Raw genomic sequence first — 24,583 nt, forward strand, 5'->3', positions numbered from 1 at the left:
GACTGTCGCTTCTCATTTGTTTATTTCACGGCGAGAGCTCAGGCGACTCCATCCGACTGGCTCTCCTTCAGACCGCCTTGTGCACGTCAGTCTGGATTATTGATGCGGAGAACCGCGTCGAAAAAAGGGAGGCCTCGAGGACCGCTCGCTTGACCCCCCCCCTCTGACCTCTCTGAACCCATTGAAGGTTCCCAGGTCACGTGCACACCCGTCAATGAAGTCCAGCATCCATAAAGCTGGTCAGACATTGCATCATCGAAGCTGGTTGGGAAGATCCTCTCAACACGAGTCTTTATCCACCAGCTAAAGATTCATTATAAGAGAAGAGTGTTTCTTTGGCCTGTGTGAATGTAACGGTGGATTAATCTCTACTTCTCGTTTGTCCAAAAACCCAACAAGATCCAATCTGCAATGCTAGAAAAAGGCGTGTCATCTTTTTTACCGTAAATAATGAAAATGCTCACTTGTTTACCATCATAGTTAATAATGTTTAAATGTCATAGCCTTGCTGTGGAGATACTATTTAATAGGGATTGGTGTCGTATAGCTGCTACCGTTTTTTTTCACTTTGGCCTAAATGGAACCAATGAGTCTAAAGACCCTCGCATACTTGTTAATGTGGAGGCTCGTACCGCGCTGCCCTAAAAACAACGTTCGGCCCGAAGGAGACGAGATCAGAGCGAGGTCGAGGCTGCGCGCTTTGGTGCGTCCTGCACCTCAGGTGAGGCTCCGTGCACGCCTCCGATGGTTTCCCCGGCGCCGCGGCCCGCGCAGCGCTCTCACAAACCTGACACCAAGGAGATGGATTTCCCAGCCAACCCAGCTCTGAACTAATGGGAATCCGGAGCGTAACAAATGGCGGTGCCAGCGCAGAGCGGGCTCTCCGGGTGTGCAGGTGGTCCCCCCTGTCCCCCGCCCCCCCTCCCTTGTCAAACTGCTCCCCCTCACTGCTCCCCCAAAAGTGGCCACGGAGACTTGGGGAAGATTATTCCAGAGTTCAGGTTACTGACCAGCTCTTTCACCATCCATTAGTCACACTCCAATTTCTGTGATGGGAATTGTCTTTTCTTTTTTTCCCCCCACTGTCCCCTTGCATCTTGTAAACGTATACACAGCCCCCGCCCCCCCAACTTGAAAGGTCACAGCATGTTTCTGTAGTTCCTTGTCCGACCCGATTATTTTCAACCTAACAGCAGCGCTGTGCCGGCTGAAAGCCGGTGTCATTTGTGCTTTGGATTTGGAAATTGTAGCGCGGACTCCTTTTTTGCCTTAAACCAGGAAGAAAAGCTTCGCACTGGAGTTAACTGGAAATGTTCAGAACTTAAGCGATTTTAAGAGTCCCCGCGGACGGGATCTCCCTCGCGGAGCTAATGATGTGTATTGATTGGATTTCACTGGCTTGTTTGCTCTTGCAAATGGAAGCCTGTGTGTTTTTCTAGAAGAATCTGGGATTTTATGTCTGTCAGCACATTAAGAAGGGAGAATATTTTGTTTTTTATGTTCATTGAGCTATGTAACAAAAGAATGTGTATGTATATATTTATATAGTAAAATGAATGAAAATTTAATAATATGGTTTTCTGTACGGTAAGCTGCAGGTGATGACATGAGCTTACTCTTTAAATAAGTATATTGGGATAATTTGACACGCAGACACTTGGTTGATGTGGCTGACCAACTTGCTACTTAACATTTTAGTCATATTTAGCCCCAGAGACTTTTCTCATTTCCCCACTTGTTTTTTTTAGCTACTGTTTAGCTACTTGATTTAAATTGCCAATTTAGTTTAGGGCATGTGACATGTAGACTAATTTGCATAGTCACTTAAGGGACACGGGGTTACTTTAATTCAGCAGTGAACATATTCTGCTGCCATGGTGGCTTGTCCGCCCACAAGTATCGGCCATCTGGTGACAACAATTTCTAAACCTCTCGTCGGGAAAATCCGACACTGGGTTATTTTCCTCGGATAGATTGTCAACACTAAATGAATGTACAATAATACAACCGTACAGTGTGAAAGGAATTTATTCAATCAATACATTTAACTCTTATTTAACTGTACCCTCCTAACAAATTCTCTTTCTGTCTTTGGGAACATTTTAATGTTCCACATTAGTTCTGGTCCACAAGGAAGGTCTGTGGTTTTTTTTCGTCGGGTTTTTATTTTTTATATTACACTGAAGGATATTCATGTCATTTTATCCTTGGTGTATTTATGGGAAGGACACAGCAGAGAACAATAGTGGTGCTTTTACTGCCAGTTTATCCAATTTGATTGCATCATGCGATTATATACTGGGAGGGGCATGTAGACATGTTAAAATACCCCCATTTAGCATTATAATGCTTATAATATGCTTAATATTTCGAACATAAATCATGCTGTTTGACAAATGAGAGCAAAAAAGGAATAATCATTTATTCATAGTCTTCCTGTTGTTGTAACCTTGTTAGCCCTTTTGTACTACAATCTTCAAAGCTCGGTCTTATAATACGGATATTAACTGTAGATACTTATGCATCAATGGAAAACAAAATGAAATGAAATCAACACAAACAATGCAGATTTCAGAAGCGTCACATGCGGCTCGGCTTCATACACAGATTCTACGAAGGGGAAATCGTCGCCGTGGTCCGATGTCTCTTCACCTTTTCGCCGCCACATTCACACCCAAAGGTCACACGGAGAAGACAAGTGCGACCCCCGGACGCGCGGCGACAGAGAGGTGGCATTTGTCCTCTCCGGAGCTCCTCGTGATGCTGTGGGAGGTACAGGCCAGAGTGGCAAAACTCATTACACATCCCAACATTTTCTCAGCGGGGAGCCTCTCTCCGTGGGCGGCGGAGGTTACATCACGGTTCTCCCGCCGTTTGAGCCCGGGCCGCTCCGACGGCTGCGGAGACGTCCGCTCGAGGGACGAGTGGTGGGCGGTGGACCTTCTTCTTCCTTTTTTCTTCCTAACGCAGCACCTCTTGAATTCCGATCCGTGGTCGCGATGCCGCGCTGCGTTTACCGGGCAGGAGTACCCAGAGTGCGAGCTTCACGGTGGCTCTGACCTCTGCCTGAAACGTGCAGATTCCTGCAGGAAGTGGCGGATTGTCCCCGGGCGTTCCAGCGCGGCCCTCGTGGCGGCCCTGTTAACGCCCGGCTGGTGGGTCAGACAGGAGGGAGCCAAATGGAATTCAGCAACGCCAGGAATGCCGATCCCCTCTTGCCGCACCCAGTGCAAACACTTGCTGTTGCGGAACCCACGACAAAAACTAATCCATCCAAATGTAATTTTAGATCGAGTGGTCCAACTCCAGCCGAGGGAAATGTGGTCTTTTGTTTTGCACCTGGTGAGATTCGAGTCCGCGGGGAGTTACTGTTGATTGTGAGTGACGGACTCCTTCTCGTGGCTTCGAATCTGCCGTTTTATTTTCTCTCATTACACTTTTCCTGGCAGTAATCCGCCGGTGTTTTAGGGCGACCTGACAGTTGTCCTGACTTGACTGTCAAAGGGCCACAAACCGGCTTCTAGGAAAACTACAAGAACGAGCTTTTCACCTCTTATGATCACAACAAAGTAACATGGAACCTATTCGATATTAGCGAGCATGAATCCTTATGATGGGGGGGGTTACCATTCGTACTGGTGACTGAAGTCGGGGTAAGATGTGTGGATGTATTCCCCAGACTAAGCCCCCCCCCCCGAAGCCACTTCTGTGAGTGCGCTAACGGTTGTTGTTTTTTTTGTGTCGTCGCCGTCTCAAAGAGCACCGCACTCTGGTGCTTCTACGTTTGACAAAACCTCCCCGTCAAGGGGGAAGAAAAGGACAGGGGACTGTGGGCTGTGTGAGGAACTGTGCTTTCCCCCTGCAGCACTTAAACTGAGACCTTTTTGTGTATTAGCTTACTCCCTCAGCCTCAGATTCTTTTTTATTGCAATAGAGGCCGCTGCCCGGAGCCCAGCTAGGCTCATCTGACATGCAGCAGAGATCCCAGAGATAAGTGATAGAAGGTGCACATGTTAAAAAGAATAAATGAAGTCGAATGGGAGGAGGAGGAAAACGACTTTCTTCCCCATTAGCTCGCAAATGAATCCAGCCATTTCCTCTCTATGAATTGATGAGGCACTGGTGCTATGATGAGACGTTTTAGGTTGAGATGTATTCATGACGACAACATCGCTCGGGATTAAACCGATGGTAAACTCAGATTAATGTGGAGCTTTGGTCATTTATTTAGTTATTTATGAAGTGTATTAAAACTACTACTGCTGCACAATTATCCCCTAACTTCTAATCTGGAAGGCTCTTAAATATATATAATAATCCTTACCGTTAAGTCTAGCCTAAGTCTGAATTCTGAATTTAAGAAGATAAAATAGCAATAAGAAGTGACCCTTAAATCACAAATCTTTATTTAAATCAGTGAGCTTTGTCATTCGTATGACCTTTGACACCAAAGCCTATTTCCACCAAAACGCCGAACCATTTCAGTTCTTCTTTCTTTTGTGTGTTCACTGTTTTGGTCAACAGAGGGTCCTTATCTCCCCCTGTCAGTCAAGCCATTGTTGAAGACCCTGAAAATGCAAAATGGCACGAGTGATGGATTACTCCTTTATTTGGCAGGCTTTTCATCTGTTGAAGTGTGTGTGTGTGTGTGTGTGTGTGTGTGTGTGTGTTAGACTGCAGCTCAACTATTTTAATGTCTATTGGTTTAAATGATACGGGGGTGGGGGGGCATAGAGGTGACGTAGCCTGCACGTTGGAGTGAATTGTATGTTATGAATAAGGCATTTGGATCCATAGCTTTGGTTGTATAATCTCGTTACAAGGCTGCTTAGATATATTTCCATGCTATGAAACTACGTCTTCACAAGCTATACGTACTGAGGCCATTATCAGTTCCTAATGCGAGAAACTAACTAATTTGTGGTTTAATTCCTTTTAGCAGTGGAAGCGCCCCCCCCCCCTCCCCGCTCCCCTGTTCTAACTCCAGCAAAGTGATGCACTCCGGTGGAGGCTCGGGGATATTTTCTAATGAGAGCTATTAACCATACTGAAATTGCTTTGTGTTGTTAAACGCATACCTTTTGCGGTGGCTTCTTTCTGCGTGCCAACGGGAAAAATATTAGGCAAATGAAATGCTCATTACGACGCCGCCGGCTTTTGTTTTCCCGAAAGCTGTTTCCGGAGAGAACATGACGAGCACTACATGGAATCACACGCGACGCATTGATTTCAAACCTCAGAGTGGATTTGAAAAGCAGCTGACGCTCCTTCTGGCCGTCGTCGGCCGTCAGGCCACTCGTCTCCCCGAGCGAGAGCCTCTTGCGTTTGGATCGCATGCTTTCCTTTTACTTTCGTTCAAGTTTTGCGCCTGTTCCGCCGATGCTTTAAAAAGGGCCAAAGACACCGAAATAAAAGTCATCATTTCCTATTGTGCTCTTAACCTCCGGAGTCTCTTTGGTGGTGGTGAAGCTCAGTTCATGACAGAAGGCCTTTTACAAACTGCCGCAAGGTTCGGTAAACATTGTGGGAGAAATGCACCAGTAGAGAAGCACAGTATCCGTTCCTCCCGTGACAATAACATAAAAAAGCAGGCGGCCATTGTAGAAACAGCTTGCACCTTTGCTTGTCCTTTTGACGGTAGCTTGTGAAATGTAACACTGCCGGACAGCTGGCCACGGCACACTACGGCGTTTCTCTTTCTCCACTAACCGCCAATGCTGTGCCGGGGGGAGAGGGGGGGGGGGTCTTACGGCATCCTGCTCTTCTGACCTTTTCATATACTCAGGAAACTGCAGCGCCGATGGCGCTGTCTGCTCCAAAGAAAGGGACCGGACTGTAATCTCAGTGGAATGATCATTGATCATAAAGACAAATAGAGGTCTTAAAATGAGAACGTGTTGGGGGGGGCGGGGGCATATTCCGGTGAGAAACGAAGTGACTTGAACTTTGCAGGGTTTAAAGTGGGCGGTGGATGATATTCAAGGTCGGCCGCTAAGACACCTTTGGACAATTGGAGCCAACATCCATATCATTGATTGCCAAGTCGCCCCTTTGAAGTTGCACACTGCTCTTGACCCCTCCACCCGACTTGCCACTATCTGAAGGGCGGTAAATAAAAAAAAAAAAACAATGCTACGTCAATGAGGCTCATCCTTAAACCCCCCCCCACCCACCCAACGCAGCAGGCCGCCTCCCCGCGGCGCGGCTTTCACCTCGGAGCCCCTTCCCTGCCTCGCCTCTCTCTCTCTCGCTGGCCTCCAGAGGGGTTTCAGGGAGCTTGCGTAGGGGTAGGGGGGGGGCTTCAGAGCTTTTAAAGTGCCTCAATGACGCTTCATTTCCCCATTTTAATTGGGCCATCTAAATGCACCCCCAGTTCTTCAACACCCGCCAGGGTCCCAGATAAAAATGATTTGTCTCATGCAGTCGGCGGCATGCTCTGCGTGTCCCCTCAGAGAGCGGGGGCCCCCGCAGTCGTCTGCAGCAGACGGGGGGAGAAGACTTGTTGTTTTTTGATTTTTTTTTTCCAAGAGTAGCAGGGAAACGTGTGGCCTCCTCTCGCTCCCCGATCCACCGCACGTCTCCGCCTCATTGGTTTTTATTGAATTTTCCGTATTCTGCCGATAACTAACAAGTGGCTATAGGCATGCAGCCGCATGCACCCACCTCGATGGAGACACAGGGACACGTGCACAGCTTCACATGCTCTATGCGCGCACATCTGCAGTGGCGCACACACACACACAGAGGCTCGTTGAAGGTCAGCGCCGAGAAGCCAATCTTATCTTTGTTTTTATGTGCTCTGTTTCCCACTGTCCGTCTCTTTTCACACCCCCCCCCCGTCGCCATGTGCCACCACCTTCCCTCGGCGCTGGGGCCGGTGTTATCTGCCGACAGACCTGAGAACAACCTCGGGGCCAAGAGCGTGCCCTTGGTGTTCAGACGGCAGTGCAGTGTGATGCTAACACGGTGTGTGATTTTTTATTTTTTGTGCATGTTGCTTGGAGATAACTTTTTATCGTAAAGATCACCGCCTTATGCTTCGCTATCTACTCCGAGCAAATGCCGCTCTTTTATTCTCTCAGCCGATGGGAGACAAACATAATGTGGCGGCTCACATGAAGAAAACAACACGATGAAAAGCTTCCACGCGCTTAAACTCGCGGGCCTGAGGACGTCTTTGCGTTGAGAATTCGCAAGTGCCCTTAAACCCCTTTTTTGTAAATTTTATCACATGACCTGTTCATGTGATGCAGATACGCGATCCCGAGGTAAATGAGCAAACAAACGGACGCCGACGGTGGCCAATTGGGCGTGAGAACTTAAGCTAACAGGTGTCGGCCAGCTGTGCTTCTGGACATGACATCACTAGTCTGCAGAGCCCATCAGCAGCAGCTCGCTGACTCTCACAGCCCGGTGTTTACGACGCAGGTCAGCATTTCTGCATCTGTGACCCTGCAGAACGGGGACGTGAAACACATTTATTTGCAGGCAATTAAAGCAATTAAATGTTCTTTTTGTTGAAAATGTATTATTACTGAAGATTGTTTAAAAACACAAACAATACAGTGAAATCTTGCAAAGATTTTCTTTTTTTTTAACTCATTTTATTCAGTCAGTGACCAGACCAAGAAAAGGTATTTTCTCTTACCTTGGAGCTGAACCTTGTTAAAGTGTTTCGGCGGACTTGTTACACGCTGCAGACGGCTATATTGATAGAGCCCAGGGCCGATGTGATTCATCGCTCATCGCTGCAGCAGCCGGCACTACAACAGAGGAGCTGAGGTGTCTGCCTCCATCCAGGTGCTCTTCACCTGCAGACAACCCTGGCGCCGCTCAACACATTTTTTCCGCACAATAACTCACATAAAATAAAGGCCCAACAGCCCACATATTGATCTTACAAAGCAATTTTTCACTGGAATCCATTAAAGGCTCCTGTCGGCCCGACTGCCTTAAATCAGGGAGGGGTCGCCTCTTTCAGGTTGAAGGGGCTGTCGGCCTTTTTTCAGCCTAATGAAATTAGTGGGGGGGATGGGTGGTTGCCACAATAATATAAATTCTCTGACCTGGTGGGGGGAGTTTCCAATTCTATTCAAGCTCCAGCGGGACGGGACAAAAGATGGAGTCCTAAAACTGTCTGAGCGACAAAGACTCACCGGAGACGACCGTTTTAATCTTGCATAGAGGGCCGCAGTCCATCTGTGTTTCCAGTCTCACTTTGCTCTAAAATGAAATGAGCCTTCAGTGGGGATGAAATGCCTCTTGTTGTGCACGATTCATTTTCTCTCCCACTCGGCTGTTAAGACCACCAAGCAATAAGCTTTACATCTACCTTCTTCCCCCCTGTGGGATTTGCTCAGCGATTTGATCTCGGATGAGTGTGACATTTGAGTTGGCGCAGACTCTTTTACACCCAAAGAAATACTTTTTCCTTTCTCCTCGGGGGGTGTGTGGGTGTCTTAATTATTCTCCAGAAGGTTCTCGCAAACTCTCACGAGTTTGCACGGAATCGGAGGCTTCCAACATATCCAGATTGCTTGTTCTCATTTCTGCAGGGAGTTGTGATTTAATTTGGGAGAAGCTTTTGTAAATGGTGTGTGCTTGAGATTCCATTTTTTATCTGTAAGATGGAATATATTTGTAGTGTGCGTGCGTGTGTGAGGCCGAGCAGACGGAATTGCTTTTGAATCAAATGGCCCGCATCACATTTTTCTCTTCAACTGGAAGAAAGTTAAAGATAAAACAATTCTTTCTCTCGCCGAAAAGCAAGTTGTACGCACACATCTGCAGCCTCCAGTAAAATAAGACTGTCTCCCATTGTTAACAACAAAGCGGAATCTAGAACACGTTGCAATCCGCCATTTTCCTGAGCGGAGTTTAAGCACAGAAGACATTCAACATTGCTGCTTTTTGTGAAACACCCCCATTAGCGCCTTGTAGAATCGCACTTTGAATACCTCTTATATTTATTTTAGGTCCTGTTCTCTATAAGCAGCCGTACTGCCCTGCTGGTATTAGTAAAGAGGTATACTAGCCCAAGTCCATCTCCCCTATTGGAAGGCATCAACATATCCTGATGTAGTTGTTGCGTCACATTTGAAATATGAATGCGGCATGATATTATATAAGTCTTCATCTGACAACACTTGTCCCAGACTGGGTCACAACTTGCAGCGTCAGCAGCGCGGCGGACACTTCTGAAAGGCGATCATCACGTCCGGGGCGATGCATTGCCCGAGCGTCGCCGGATGAGTCGAGTTACCGTCCGCGCAGTATTATTGGGATAAACGAGCGAACCGCTCCCCAAGGTCCCGCGGCTCTGTGATCCATTAAGGCGCTGTCGTCTCGGATGGTGAATCTCAGAGAGCGAGGGAGTATTTTTTGGGGGGGGTGAAGAGAACGGTTGTGCTGACGTCCTCTCTTAGTGCAATCCCTCGTCCTTGTAGGACGGAAAAGAAAAAAAAGAAAAAGAAAAGGCACCAGAGGCTGACTTGGCTGTTCCTCAGAGCTGTCATAAATCCAACTGAACATTTCTGAACATCTGTTGTGGATGATTAGCTCCACGGCTAGCGGAGTTTGACCGCAGGGAGTGAGAACCAGCGCGTGTGTGTGTGTGTGTGTGTGTGTGTGTGTGTGTGTGGTGATTTCAAAATGAGGATTTTACATATTTATTGCCTTCCAAAAGACGGACACAGAGCGAGAGGGAGAACTAAGGGAACAAATTATAATTTTTCAAACAAGTTAATTATTCACAAATCATGTTACATTAGAACAGTCCCGTGGGAATGTTTGTTCCAAGGTCACACTTTGTTAACCCCTTAGTTTCACTTTTAATCACATGGCAAATTGATTTTGGAACATGTGCAGGAGTTGCGTTTGCAAATATAATTTGATGTTGATATCCTTGTCAGCCGGGGCCCTTTTACAGCCATGTGGAGGATTAGCATGCATATCAAGTCACATTCAGAGAAGTCGCTGTGGTCTCAGCTGCAGGAGTACATAACATCACGTGTACTAGTACACCAAAACCATGTTTTTGCCCTCCGTACAGGTGCTCCACCAAATAGTTTTCTCATTGGACAAGGTTCCAAAAAAAAAAAGGTAAGGCCCCCGGCAGACTCCTCCCCCCTCACGCTGAAATGTGACACCGGTGACGTCACGCGGAGGGTTTGGCTTCTCCCGGTTAGTCCCTGCACACCCGAGCTTAGTGTGTGAACAAGCTCTGCCTCAGAAGGATCTCTCTCTCTCTCTCTCTCTCTCACCCCCCTTCACCCCCCACCCCCCCTGGGCCACATTGCTCCGTAGCCACAGCTGGACACGTACTGCTGTAGAGCAAGAAGACAGTTCCTCCTGTTTAATTTAACGCTGCGGATGGAATAACCGAGCAGGAGCCGGAGAACCTTTTGCTCGCACACTTCTTCATAAGACGCCGTTGGGGGATTCTCCCTCGTGGATACCGCTGGATTCTCTCTTCTAGGATTTGGGTTCTCTCTCTCTCTCTCTCTCTGGAATAAGGAATAAAGGGCTTTACTCCTAACGTGGACTTGTTTGAGATGCATCGGTAAGTGTGGAAAACTAAAGTTACGGGTGGTTGGAGACGGATCAGGGCACAGGTGCGCTCCGTGGAACTGGCTGCTCTGTCCGAGACTCTGAACTATGCTTGTCTATTCGCCCTTTTCCAGTGTGTGTGCTTTCAAAAAAAAGAAGAAAAAAAAACTTCTCACCATATACCTCCTTACAAGTTGACTCTTACCATAAAGTAACAAAATAAGTTGTGTCACACATCAATGGTAAGGTATTTCTTCACTATTCTTTTGTCCGCTCCCCTTTTGTCCGCGCTCACTCTTGCTTGCTAAGCCAAAACAATAGTTTAACCTCGTCTTGGCTCGGCTCTATTGGCCGGCTCTCTGGCAAATTGCCCCGTCTGGTGCGAGCGCCCCCCCCCCCACCCCCTCTACGTATTCAGTGGACTTTGAATAGAAGGGCCATAGAATGTCCCCTAGCTACCGCTGCTAAGGTGAGGCACCCTGACGCCGTGCGCCATTAGCGGGCCCGCACTGAGGCCAAAGCAACCTGTTTTTCCAGCGGTCCCCATCTCCCGTGGCAATCCGGAGGCTAACGTTTCAGCGACAAGAATTCCATTTGGAAGAAGACACTGAAAGAAGGCTTTGAAATCCAAGATGATTGTTGGGAAGAACTTTTGGAAGTTTTTTGTGGAAATATTTGCGCTTGCTTTCAACAAAGTTGAGCCGCATGAAGGGTGATTTAGAGGTTTGAAGTTGATGATTGGCGAAGCGTTTTCGTTTATATTGATTCTTTGTTCAAAGATATTTCTTGGAAATACTCGACTGAGGAAGTCAAACACTTTTTGTACCTTTTAATGTCAACAAAGAAAAACCGTCTCTAGATGTCCTCCCTCATCTGTAGTTATGTCTTATTATTATTATTACATTTTTTTACAGATATTATTACATTTATTTAGACTATATTGAACTTTGAATACTTGAATACAGAAACTTTTGTAGCCTTTTCTTTGTCACACTAAATAGCAACGGCAATTGTTGCACAATATATGTGTTGCTCAATAAGGAGCCCGGTGTCAGTGGGGAAAATCTACTTTTTCGGACTTGCTCTTTTCCATCAACGCTGTGTTCAGCTTTTGAAGAACAAAGTGTCGCCAAAATGTCTGTTTGGTTTAGTTTGGCCTTTAAAACTCAAAAAAAAAGTCTGTCCAACGGCAAAGGCAACTTGAGAATGAGTTTTCCTTCTCTGCTGTACCGAAGCTGAGCTTTCTTTTTTCTTTTTAAATGTTATGTTAAAATGATAACTCAGACCTGATTAAAAAAAAATACCTTGAAGCTGGCTGAAGATGGCCACTTTGTTGGGATGCCTGTTCAGCTGCTGAGACAAGTGTCAGCCATGGTGATCTGTCCAAACGGAGCCGATCCACGCCCGCCGACCCGCAGGTCGTCCTCCCTGACCTCCTCCGCGCAGGCCGCTCACCCTTCGTTCCACTTTTACGACTTTGCCTCAGCCGCTCCGTCACCAGTAATGTTCCAAGAGAAAACATTGTGGGAAGTCTGGCAAGTGACCCGAGCGAACAACCGAGGCCGTCTGTACACTCCGACTCCCTGATTCCCTGACTAAACGTTAGGAAATAGCCTTCGTTTCAATGACCGCCTCGGCCCGCGTCTTTCCTTGCGAATAAATCACTCCGATACGGAGCAGTCGATCATTCAACCTCTACCCCCATCGCGTTCCTCAGCAGTAATTACGGGCTGAGCATATGGATTTTTCCATAGAACCTGATTTCTACTCATCGTTGGATTGGGAAATGTGTAATGGCCTGTTGACGCATGATGGATCTGCCTAATCACCCGAGTCCCAGTCGCAGCATAAAAGCGGTTGCCTACAATCACTGATCAATGTCTGATAAGGATCGTGCCGGTGGAGCCAGACGTGATGCCCCACAAAAAGCTGAACCGTAGACTTCCTTTATGATAAGGTATCAGCCTTTAAAATGCCTTGTTCTTGTGGCCTGATGTGGACGAGGTGGTGACTGGTTGTCCTAGGATGACAAGGACTACTTACCGTCCTGCGTTCTGTGCTGAGTAACATGCACTTGCAGCTTAGGCTGAGCGTGTCGGACGTATCCTCCGTAATGTGCTATGTCAATCAGAGGCCAGCGTGATGTGTGAGCTCTTCTGATGGGCACTTTTTAAAATAGTTTTTGTCTTAGATGTGACACTTCTTTCTTGCAGAAAGTCACTCATTCATCGTGACAGGTGCTGTGGAGAAGCTTTAGAAAGGAGGGCGTCTTTCCCACTAAAATCCGCGGTGTTATGACAAGAGCGCTTTTTTAGCACAGCGCTCATTTGATTGAAGTTTGGGTCCGTGTCTAAGCTTTGCCATCCACCAAAGCTCTCCAAGCACATGTTGAGGTTTTGACCCGAGATCATCGAGCCACATAATGGTTTATTTCAGAGAAGGTGATGTTGTTTTCCTTCCCAATTAGGGACAAAAAGATTATGTCCTGTTTATAGGAAGAAAAAAGACCCCAGTGTATTTGTGACGGTGTGGCTCAGGCTCATTGTCTCTTTAAAGTAGATTAAAGTGGATCATAATGCTCAGCTCAGACTGCGTTTTTTTTAATTTTTTTTTTAGCTTCTGTGCTTTTCTGCGCTCCTCTTTACATGATCTAATCTATTCAGCATTGTGCCAGTGCTGTCTACATTGAATGCTAAGCTATAGCTAGCCATCTTAGGTGGTCTTTGTGCTCGTAGCCTTGAACCTTTCATTTCAAACTTGGCTCTATCGGTTACCGCCGTGGGTCCCTCAAAGGGAACACACATGCGCTTTGTCATAGAGGAAATGCCCCTCGTTTCACGACACCCATTTTAATTCCACATCATCGCATTATGAATCCGCATTGATTGAAGCGGCCCTCGATTTTCACGGTCAGCTGCAGTTTTTCTACTCTGTGTATGACAGGGCCAAAGCTCAGGCTCTCTGCATGTTCAATGTAAATGCAGCTTGTCACAAATCTATCCCGCCTGGCATTAAGCTATTATAAGGAAAAATGAGAAGATCACTGCAGCCGCCTGTGATACCCTGATGTTACATCATGGAATCACTGTGTACGATGCTCAAATATGAATATACTGAATATAGTTGTTGTTTTGCGATTGTTGGCTTTTGGTCTTCTGTTAAAGGGAATTAAAGGTCTCTCCTGAGCACGAGGCTGTAACTGATGCTAAACTGCAGCAAAGCTAACCCAACCGAGTGTAGGCTTGATTAATTTGGTGCTTGGTTCTGGGGCCATAGTCGTGGGGCTGATTTATCCCTCTGCCTCCACCACCGCTCTTGTTTGCGCAGCCTCCCAATTTTCTGGGCCCGGACTCAACATCGTAGTTGATTACTTTATCAGCCCTCCTGTCACCCCCCCCCCCCACCCCCCTCTTCTCTCTCCTCCACAAGTTATAACTTCTCTTCAACAAATCCTCTGCTGCTGAGCTCAAAAAGCCGCAAGGAGGACTGGCCTCTCGCTATCAATAAGTCATATAAATAAATCATATAATGGAATAAAGCTTCTTCTCAGTCTGCCCACTCGTACAGCGCTTGAGACCACGGAACGTGCGTTTCATGTTTTACACTGGCGTCTGGCCTTTGTCCGCCCTCTGGCTCATCCGCGACCGCGGGTTACGGTTCTTCTTCCTGCACGGGCTCCAGGTCCCTGGCTCGTTTTTTTTGGGGGGGGGGGGAGATGGATGGAGATTCATTTGGTTTCATTATAGTGGCTGACTTATTTATAGCCTGCCTGCGCAGCGCTTGTTGGCCCAGTGTGGCCCTGCAAGGATGACGGGGGCTGAGGCGTTGGGGAAACATTCCTGTGTCCAGGGGGTATTCTCTAAAGGAGAGCATTGCTTGTTTAAGGGGGGGGGGGGCAGGGCGACAACGCAAGATACCCCAGGCAAGGCCACTGGAATCTAATTCCACAAGCCCTGCCTAGCTACAGCATTGCTCTTTGAGAGCTTTCCCCTATCAAAAAGTCTCGCATCCTGAGGTTGTTACTGCCTTGACCCCCACGTAGCCCGCGGATATGAAAGAGAGAAAACTATATATAATACAATATTATGTGACCAGGTCCTATAAAAATGCCTCCCCAGAAACACACTTTGCTCTTTTCCTTAAGTACAAATAGTTCGGAGTGCCACAGCGCCAATCCCCAACTTTTATCTGGATCTCCCCCTTCAGCTTCAGAGATTACCGCTTCACAACCCCGGAGCAGGGACGCTGTCTGCCTGGTAATTTGATGGCTAATCCCCTGCCTCTTCCCTACAAATCTCTCCCCTGATAAAGGGGCTGCTTCTACATTAGTAAACATGGGAGACTTGGCTGCCCAGGCTGACACATAGACAAGAGGACTGGTTGAGGAGAGCAGAAGTAGAGAGATAACCAGTTTCATAGGAAAGCCCCTTTGCATCTCATGGACTGGAAACTCACCTTAAACCGTGGACATGCCGTTAGGAGCTCTGGTAAAGCATCGTTTTACTCACCATTTAAAAAATGCATGGTACATTTTTGCACCAGGGCTTGAAAATCCCCGCTGGCCAGTATCTTACGAGGATAATGGTTGTAATGGTTTGATGGTGATATGCAAATGTGCTGTACTTTACACAGAGCCGCCATACAGTCCGCTGCTAATGCGCATTCATTAGCCTTTGGACTCGATTATGTTACCCTAATGATCACTGCGCTGCGGCCTCGGCTAGACATGATGGTTCACTTAAAAGGAATTCCAATTCCTCAGATCTTCCTTCACGGGCTTCCAGCGAAGTACGCCGCCAAGCGGCGCTGGATGGCCTGCTGTGATCCTCGTAAGAGTAGTATTAGGACACGTTAGCCTATGCCCCCCCTCCGCGTCCACTGAAGCACTGAGCCTGGGAATCAAAACTGACGCTCTGAGCCCAAACATGCTCAGGCAAGTTAAACAGGACCCGGCGAGATGGCGTCCAAACCAGTCACCGGAATGACTTCAGCTTGATGACGGCAACATTAGCCGTGATGGCTTTTCATTTGCTGAACCGACAGAGGCACTTTAGGTGTCGGGGGGGGGATCTGGCGGGCTGAGCGACAGGTCCTGTCCCTGCATGTCTTTGTACGCTCGTATCGGCCCGGTGTTCACTCCAATCGTCGTCTTGAGAGTGCGAGGACGTGTCAGGAGGAATTTAGTGAGATTTCTGTTTTCAGCCCGTCGCAGACCAGACAAACGGGTTCCACTGTGGGAAGTGTGGCTTTTGTGCTTTAGTTTTTTACTCTGTAGTGTTTGAAATATATATACAATACCCGTAGTTTCAGTGGAAACTTTGATAAATGCACACATATATATATATATATATATATATATATACACACATATATATACACATTCTTCTTACATTTGATTTAAAAACCCAATTTGTTTCAATATATTTGATCACAACTCGTGTTATCGTGATGCAGATTTTATCGCCAAATCCTTGCAGACACACAGCCTTTATATATTAATTAGTCATAGCACTAGCGCCGCTGTTATTTATGGCTCCACATTCCTTCTTTCAACTTGTGATATTTCCAGAAGTGGCCTAATTCCTAAGTTTTACTGCGTCTAGTTCTTTTCACAAATGGCATGTTAATTCTCCAGAGATAGCATCTCTGGCATCTGCAAAAACAACGTCTTCCATTCTTTTGCAGAACACTTGCTCTAAATACCAGAAGTGGATTTTCCACAAACAATTTATTCATTAATCAGTAAAATCCCACAACTGCCAGTCAATTTAGAATTTCTCCAAGTGGCCGTGTATGTGTGTGTGTGTGCATGTTCCGTGTGTGCGAATCCCTTGTTAGCGGAGCTGCAGAACAGTGACTCTACACTGGTGGTAATTGATAGTCTGGGAGCTGCCTCAGCTGCAGGTAAATCCGATCTGCAGCTCCGCTGGTCTTGCGAGGACTAAGGATTCCACAACAACTATCGGGTACGTCGGAGGGAAAGAGGACGAGGGGAGCAGATAGTTGGAGAAATGTTTAATGTGCCAGAGGTTTTACCCTCTTGAGACGAGGGAAATTTCCTCAAGATCGCCGAGGCTTAAATGTAGATGGAGCACAGTGCAGAGGCTTAACTGTGGCTTTCGCCTCTTTTTGAAATGTTTCCACCAGATCGGCGGCGTGAACGAGAGCGAGAGAAAGCGAGAGATTAGTCCTGGTGAGAGATTCGCAGGTAGTAATGAGGGCGTCGGTGGACCGCAGGTCGTGCGGCCTGTCAGTGTGACGGACCTCGCTACTCAGCTGGCAATCGATTGCACCGCTCGCGCCTTCTTCTGCCTGTTGTTCTTCACTCTTCCTGTCTGTCAACCTGCCTCCACAAAGGGGATGGGAGGGGGGGCGGGATCTTCTCACAGACGACCGATACAGTGTCCAGATACCCTCTCATTACCTGAACGGGGTCATGAGGTGAGGAGGACTCCTCCATCCAACTCGTTGGTGTTTGTTTCTGGCCAATAATCAACCTTTAGTTGGAGTATTAAATAACTCATGTTTTATATATAAGGGGGCTGGAGTCATAGTAAAAAAAAAACCTATTGTTTTTATTTGTTTTTTCTGTGTGGGTAAATGAACTGTAAGCATATCTGATATTGTAACAAGAAAACCTTTGGTCGCTGCCGTTGTTACCAATTGATTAATCCCATCTCTGCTCACGCCGTGAAGGAATAAATGTTGGATTAAACGCTCGGCAGGGACCGACTCGCCAGGGACCGACTCGCCAGGGTCGCGGTGAGTTTACAGTACTGCAGCGTGCAGTTTTTTACCGTAGAGCAACGAACCGCAATGTAGCCTCCGAAGAACGAGACAACGCGCGCGCCGCATACTTCTTCCGCCCTTCATCGGCTCGGCCCGGCGTACTCTGCACTCATCTCCTTTGCATTTTAAATCCCCTCGCCTCCGGAGAGCGATGGGGATATATGGTTCCATCTGCTCCAACAGACTGGCTGGTGGCTCAGACAGAGAGAAAGAGACAGCGAGGCAGACATGGTCAGAGAGAGAGACAGAAACACAGTTGGACAGAATGGCTTATTAGAATGTGCATCTTTTCACCAGTTAGACCTTCAGCTGTCTGCAATGAAAAGCAGAAAAGAAGTTGGATTAGGATCTGGAGATCCCTCATTTGCTCTGGCAGCGAGCCCACGTTAAATCCGTTGGGTCTTAACTGATTCAGCTAGACCAGGAGTCCTGGCTCTCCCCTGTGTGACACATAGTTTGGTTTCGTTTCAGAATAGGACATATTATTTCTTCTTCTTCTCGTTTTCTCATATTTCTTTTTAAAAAAAATGGAAGCTCGGGCTTCAGCCACCGACGCCATCGGGTGCGCTTTTTCGGTTCCCCGCATAAACCTCCCAGTCATACAGGAAGGGGGCTTTTCGCGGCCCTTCCCTTTGTAAACAATGGCTTTGTTACTCTGTACCTTGGACCAACAGACGCTGTGTTTCCCAGTGTGTTTTGAGCAGGAACAATAAAGCCATGGTGTCAATAAACGCTTCCATACCGGCCTGAAACCATCCAGTGTAGTATGAAACGACATTACGTGGAATAGAGTGAGTGTGGGCCACGGGGGGGCGGATCCTCGCCTCCGTGCTTGGTGGATATCGCTGCTGACACCAGGGTTCCTCAGAATTAGATTTGCATAAAGGAACATATGGAGATGAGGAGCTGCTCTCATGCACTGCTGGACCAGCACAGGGCCACTACCCGGGACCCCCTTTGTGACTTTGTGTCATTTGAATTTCCCTGGTACGAAAAGGCAAATCTTGGAACTGTAAACTGTAAAAGAGTTGGGACATTCAATACGGGGTGAACTCTTACATGAAACCCCCACTATGGTGTATCATTGCTACAAAAAGCAGCAATTCCAACCTGGCTTTAAGGCGGTTGCAGCCACTGATTTGCATCATTTTCTATGGAAGGGTTACAAAGGGGACAGCGGATTCTCTGCCTGTCCCACAGCATGCGCCCCCCCCCCCCCCCCCCCCCCACCCCCCCCCACGGCCCAACCTCCGTACAAAGTACTGTTCCAAACAATCGCCAGAGGCCTCAGCTCGCTTGTCATGCGGGCCTCCGGAGGATCCCCTGTTGGCCCGGGGGCGTCGCCCCGAGCCCGTTACAGTCACTAATCTGGCCTGACACCAAGCTGATTTACAATACCCCCTCCCCCAACTCCCCCGCCCACCCCCGGCCTAAGCACTGACTCACTGGAGGTAATTGATTTAGAACAGCGGAGACACCTGCTGAATAGTATGAAGCCCTCCGAAACCCCCCCCGCGTCCCCCCTCACACGAGTTGGGCCCAGTATCCTGACCTTAGAGGGCGGCGTTCTGTGGAGCGCCGCGGGTGTGAGGCCCCGCTCACGCCGTGCGTTCCTTTGAATTCCCGACGGGCCCGTGTCTTCTATCCGGGTTTTGCTGAAGATGTGACGGTGACGTCGCCCCTGCAGATCCTCCATCGGGTCCTCCACCGCTTGGGCGGAGCTCTGCATCGGCTTCTCTCTTCTTTTTTTTTTTCTGCTCACAAGCCACTAGACGCGGGGTGGTGGAGTTGGGGAGAGAGAGAGAGAGGGGGGGGGGGGGGGGGGGGGGTTGTTCTCCATGCCTTCTGTGCTCCTTTGCCTCGTCATTTTTACGGCACCATCTGTCTGCGAGCGAACCATCAAGCGGTGACGTCTTTCCCATCTTTCTTGCCTGCCAGTGTGCGTTTCCTCTTGATATACGCGCACATCTGCCGCCGAGAATGTGTCTCAGTGTCTATTGCTATTTCAATGTTTGGCCAGAGCGCTGAATCATTCCTAATTGTGCCGTTATTCATTTGTAGAGCGCTCTGTAAACACGAACGTACATATTTCAACTCTTTTTCAGTTGTATGAACTGAGGCGAGGCCATTGGCTCTGAACATTTATAGACGCACTCAATTGAATGCAAAGATTATCTCACTCCATCCGTTGCATTTATGAGCTTGGGGCAACAAAAAGCGTTTTGATAAGCGAAAGGAACACCGTAATGTTTAATAAAAACCAACGGAATCCAATGAAAACGTCACAAATTGAGAGCCAGGCAACAAAGGAGATGAGATGCGATCCGAGTGTTTTGGGAAAACGAGGCTCCTGAGGTCGCTGCCACTTTGCTTCCTCGTCCACTCTGTTGCTGCAGGTATGCAGTGCGTGGCCGTTATTTGCTGAATGTCTGTTTCACATCGAGCGTGCTTTTTGTGATTTATTCCGGGGCCTTGCTCTGCAGCTCGACGCCGCCAATAATCACTCGCCAATAAATTCAAATGGAAGCAGCACTCTGGTATGTCTCGTCCACCCGGCGTAATACAGATCAGTGTAATACATATCACCTTTCATTCCAAGATTGATTTGCAGCTGAAGCGATTGGTAGCCCCCCCCTCCCTCCTCCCCCCAAGAGGTGATTGTAAATCCCTGCGTCAGTGGCAATTTATAGAGGTGCTTGAGTGTTGTTAAATGTTCACTCAACCAGACTTAATGCCAATGTGCTACGGCCTTTTGTTGAGAGGCGAGTTTATGCACCAGGTGCCTCTGGCGCCGTGGGGGACGCCGCGGGGACGCCGTGGGGGACGCCGTGTCATGCATTTCCAACGGTCCGCGGTTGTGTAACGCGCGATGATGAAAGTGCGATGCAGCGCTTGATGTTTGAGTCGTCCCCACGAGCGGACAATTAACTGTGATTTATCACGGGTGTGCTCCTACTGCGGGTCAGCACGATGTCCTCCCTTTCTGTTACTCAACTTAAGGAAGTTCTAGCTGCCTTTCAGTCGCTCGATCTTCCCCCTCGGCAGTAAGACGTTAACAATTAACCCCGTGGACTCGGCTTGTAAACAAACCTGCTGTAAAACTTCCAGGGTCACAGGACATTACTCTTTGTTAGGTGCATTTCCAATGCAGGGCCTTGTTTCAGCACAAAAAAAAAAGTAGGCATGCCCCATCAAGTCTGTGAACACAGAAAGGCTTTTTTGAGTCGGAGGGAAAGGCTCGTTTTGCAACTTTGCACTTTCAGTTTACAATATGGGGCTCGTCGGCCCGTAGCCGGTCTCCTGGGGTCTTGTGGTGGCTGTGCGGCTCCGGGGGCACAAAAGGAGCACAGACTTGTGCGGGTCGGCCTTGTAGGCCACGGAAAACTAATCAGGGGGCCAAAACGCTGCTGTCGAAATTCACCTTAAAACCGTGTTTATGGAGCCGCCGCCGCGGCGGGCCGGGCCAACACAAACCCCTCTGCTAGGGGGTTTATCACCTCCATGATTAGCTCCCCACACTGCTACCCATATATCTGACTCCCGTCACCCCCCCCCCCAAAGGAAAAAAAAACACCCGCAGACGGAGAGAACAGGAGCGGGAGGGATGGAAACTGTGGAGTGCGAGGTGTTACCTGTAGTTAGTGTAATAGCTGTGTTTACTCAGCTCTGTGCAGCTGTGCCTCGCTGCGTCTCGCCATTGTCTGCCTGCAGACAACCAAGTGTCTGTATGGGTGGCCCCTCCCTCGCCACACACACTGGGTTATGACTTGAATGACAGGCACCTGATGTGTGGGCGGCGGGCGGGCCTGCAGGATAGGGGTTTATTCTTCATGTCGTTTAAGGGGTTCTCTTGTCAGTTACTTCACTAATCCTCTCAGTGATCTGATGGTATTATAGTGTGTTAATATATAAATGTATGATTTCGTGGTCTCTGTGTTTAGATGCAATGGGACCACTGTACAATTAGTCTTTACACTGGATACATAATCTTGACATCTTGATCAAAATGGCTCAAAGCCCGATGCCGCGCCGTTAAGGTGTGTTTAGCCTGAATCACCACCTGCATCTCACATGTTGTTGAGTGTTTGAAAGGAGCCGTTAAACATTAGCCAATTCGGAGCCGAGGAAGCTTTCAGCTTGGATTTATTAAACACTTGTGGTTCTGTGGGATGACGAGTCGGAGGGAACTATTTTTAGGCAACTTTTAGGCAAGACGGAAGCGAAAAGAGTGTGTTGACCACTTCAGATTTTTGGAAGGAGGCCTTTTCAAACAGATTCATTTCAAAAACCCACTCCAGCTGTAAAACCATTAAGCTCCTGAACTCTTCCTGACCAATTATTTTGATGAGTAATTTGCTTGTCAATTTCCGCTGAAATAATCTGGACGATCATTTATAGCCAACTGATTATCCCCGTTCCTCCCTCACCCACACGCTTAACAGGACGGAAGGATTTACATGTGATCTCACCGGAGCAGCCATCCGCCATCAGCCATCTGCAGACGACGTTTCCCGTGTACTCGGATTTCGGAGTAGCACCCGCACCGCTTCCAAGTTGGCGTCCCGTCCCCGTCGCAGTAGCACTTCCGCCGCGACGGCGAGTGTTGTCGCATCGTGTGCGTGCGTGTGTGTGTGTGTGCAGCTGGGAGGCACCATGCGGCACTTGGATAAATACGCGTCTATATAAATAAAGAAATAAAGCTCGCTTTAGGAATTTCTCTCATTGAAGATGAAGAGCATCTGCTGTAAAAGATATCCCTCCACCGCCAAGGGTTTGCAGCGCGGCGAGTAGCCAACTCTATCAGCCTCCCTCCCTCTCGCTCTCGCTCCCCCCCCCCCCCCCCCCACTGACGCCACGCAACGCTGGCGCACACAAAACAGAGTGTCAAAACAAATTTGTCTGCCAACAAACTTGATGTGGGTTCCACTCATTTTGCAAGCGCTAACGGGGCATTAAGTTGAAATAAAGATGAGGCCTAAATGTCTTTAATCCGGGTTGCAGGAGGGGAGGGGAGGGGGGTGGGGGGGGGGATTCATGTATTTTTTTTCCACCCTGGGCATTCGTGCATCCTTCTCTTCTTCACACTGTCGCAGCTTAACGCTACCCGACAACGAGCCGCGCTCTCATTAGCGGCGGAGGTGAAGGCGCCAGGGAGGCTTTTCCAGAGGTGCTAAATTATTTTCCATCACTTGTGGGTGTTTCTCCGACAGCCTGCCTGCAGGGAGGTGCGTGGTGCCGCTTAAAAAACGGCCGCAGCGGGGAACGCGTCGGCTTCACGCGCGGCGAAGTGGGTTAAGTAGACACGGATGCCCAGATGCGCGTTGGCGCGGCCACTGATACCCGTCTGCAGCCGCGCCCGGGTGGAGGCGCCGCCACCGGGACTCTCGCATAGCGTTCAATCATTTCACTCGGACGAAAAGAAAAGAAAAACCCACCTACTGAAACGTGCCGGCGGTGCTTTCCTCGCGTCGGCCAAAGAGCGGCCCGACGGGTTTCCACCCGCATCGAAATAGACACATGAGTAATTGGCTGCTCAACACCTCCGCCGGCTTAAGAGTGGAACGTTTTTTGTTGTTGTTGTTTTTTTAGTTTTACCACAACATACTGGAGGCATTTTTTACCTGACAGTGGACTGCAGAGAACTAAAGCCGACTGGCCACCCAACAAGCCTGCAGAGATTCCACATCTTTCCCTTTTCACAAATATGAGCGACCAGCATGGTCATGTTGCCGCTGTCAACTCCGCAGCTGAGGACGTTTTCCGTTCTGTTTCAATAGGCTTTTTGTAATGGCTTAAGACGGAATATCTGTCAAGGACTCGAGGACGAACCGGGGCCCACTTCCAAACTTCCAAAAGTCCTCTGGAGTGGTTTAATTCAGACAGAGATATCTATCCGTACCATATTGTCGTCTTCTTTACAGCGTTATGATTACTGTCGCCGTGGGCAACAGTGTGTGGATAAGAAATTTAGTGAGCTCAACTGATGGGGAAACGCATCCACCGCGTTTATAATACACATTAAACTGCAGGCTTTAACAAACCCAAGGTCATGAAATCCAAAGAAGTTATTTCGACGCTAAATCTAATATAAAAATACAAATAATCAATGCCGCTGTGTTTAATTTGAGGGACGGTCCTTGTTTGTGTTTCTCCACCCACCACTTTCTTTCATTGCTCCGTTAATTATGGTTCATTTCTGGTGCACCTGCTGCCGCTTTGTTGACCCGCCTCAATCCCCTCGGGGCGTGTTGTATGTAAATGTTTACGCATGCATGCATGTAGTCTTGTTATGAGATCATGGCACTTAGTGTGATTTGAACCCATCTGGAAGAGACCGTTTTCAATTTGTTGATGGGGAACATTGAGCGGGCGGCCCCCTCGGGGGGGGGGGGCGGGCGTTCAGCAGGTCCTCTGGGTTTTCAACCGGCCCCCATTGTGAGGGGGGGATACTGTCTGGGGAGCTTCATATTGTGCCCCGTTGTTCCTGCTATTCCTTCCCATGATTTCTCCTCTTTGTCATAACTCTTGCTGCTGATGTAGTTTGTGCGTTACGTCTGCTTCACTTGTGTTCTTCATCTGCCCCCCCCGAGCGGGATTTCATTGTGCGCACCGGGCGAGTTGTTGATCGCAACCAAAGAGCTCGTTGTTCCGATCACATACGCCTGGCGTTTCCTACAAATCCGCCAGATTTCCACCTCCTGCGCTCCGCGACTTGCTTTTGATACCTGCGCCTTACCGTCTTGTTGTGCTCATTCAAATATATGCAGACGTACAGCGGGTTTGAATACTAATGCTGCTGCGTGTGTCTTCTCTCCCAGGTGTTAGTCTTTGATCCTGTCAGAGTGGGACGCGTCTAGCAGGGGACTGAGGAGGGAGCAGTGCCGACTCGGAAACATGGGGCCCAGCCGTCACCTGGCAGTGCCCCTCCTGCCCAGAGAGGCGTTGCCGCTCCTGCTGCTGCTCTGCTGCATGGTGTTCTCCTCCAAGGCAGAGAGTAAGTAACCTGCGAAGAGCTGCCTTACACTGCGCGCTTTACCACTAATTGGACAGTGCGAGTGTTAAAACCCCTCGTTTGCAACGCGCGGGGGTGAACGATCCAACACAATGGGATGGTAAAAAGCGCTTTCTTTTAGACCACTTTCAGGTTTATTAGATTCACTGGTGATCAGGTGAACAAGTGCTGCGCTTTTTATACGCGTTCTCCACACACAGAACGATGGTCACTACGTGGTTAAACTACATTAAT

General features: G+C 48.4%; 1 protein-coding gene across 22 annotated transcripts in view; it reads left to right on the plus strand.

Annotated features, from left to right (window-relative positions):
• The window catches only part of ptprfb (protein tyrosine phosphatase receptor type Fb), a 135,122-nt gene that overhangs the window by 22,005 nt on the left and 88,534 nt on the right, over positions 1-24,583 (plus strand). For 8 of the 22 annotated variants that reach the window (XM_078099446.1, XM_078099453.1, XM_078099451.1 and 5 more), the window contains exons 1-2: positions 10,197-10,561; positions 24,156-24,331. In XM_078099446.1, the coding sequence (XP_077955572.1) occupies positions 24,232-24,331 (100 nt within the window). In that variant the 5' untranslated portion in view covers positions 10,197-10,561; positions 24,156-24,231. Of the gene's footprint in view, positions 1-10,196; positions 10,562-11,013; positions 11,261-24,155; positions 24,332-24,583 lie in introns of those variants that run through there. The other 14 variants (XM_078099443.1, XM_078099450.1, XM_078099449.1 and 11 more) reach the window with 4 other exon arrangements.

This window comes from Gasterosteus aculeatus, chromosome 3 (genome assembly GCF_964276395.1).
Source record: "Gasterosteus aculeatus chromosome 3, fGasAcu3.hap1.1, whole genome shotgun sequence".
Taxonomy (NCBI): domain Eukaryota; kingdom Metazoa; phylum Chordata; class Actinopteri; order Perciformes; family Gasterosteidae; genus Gasterosteus; species Gasterosteus aculeatus.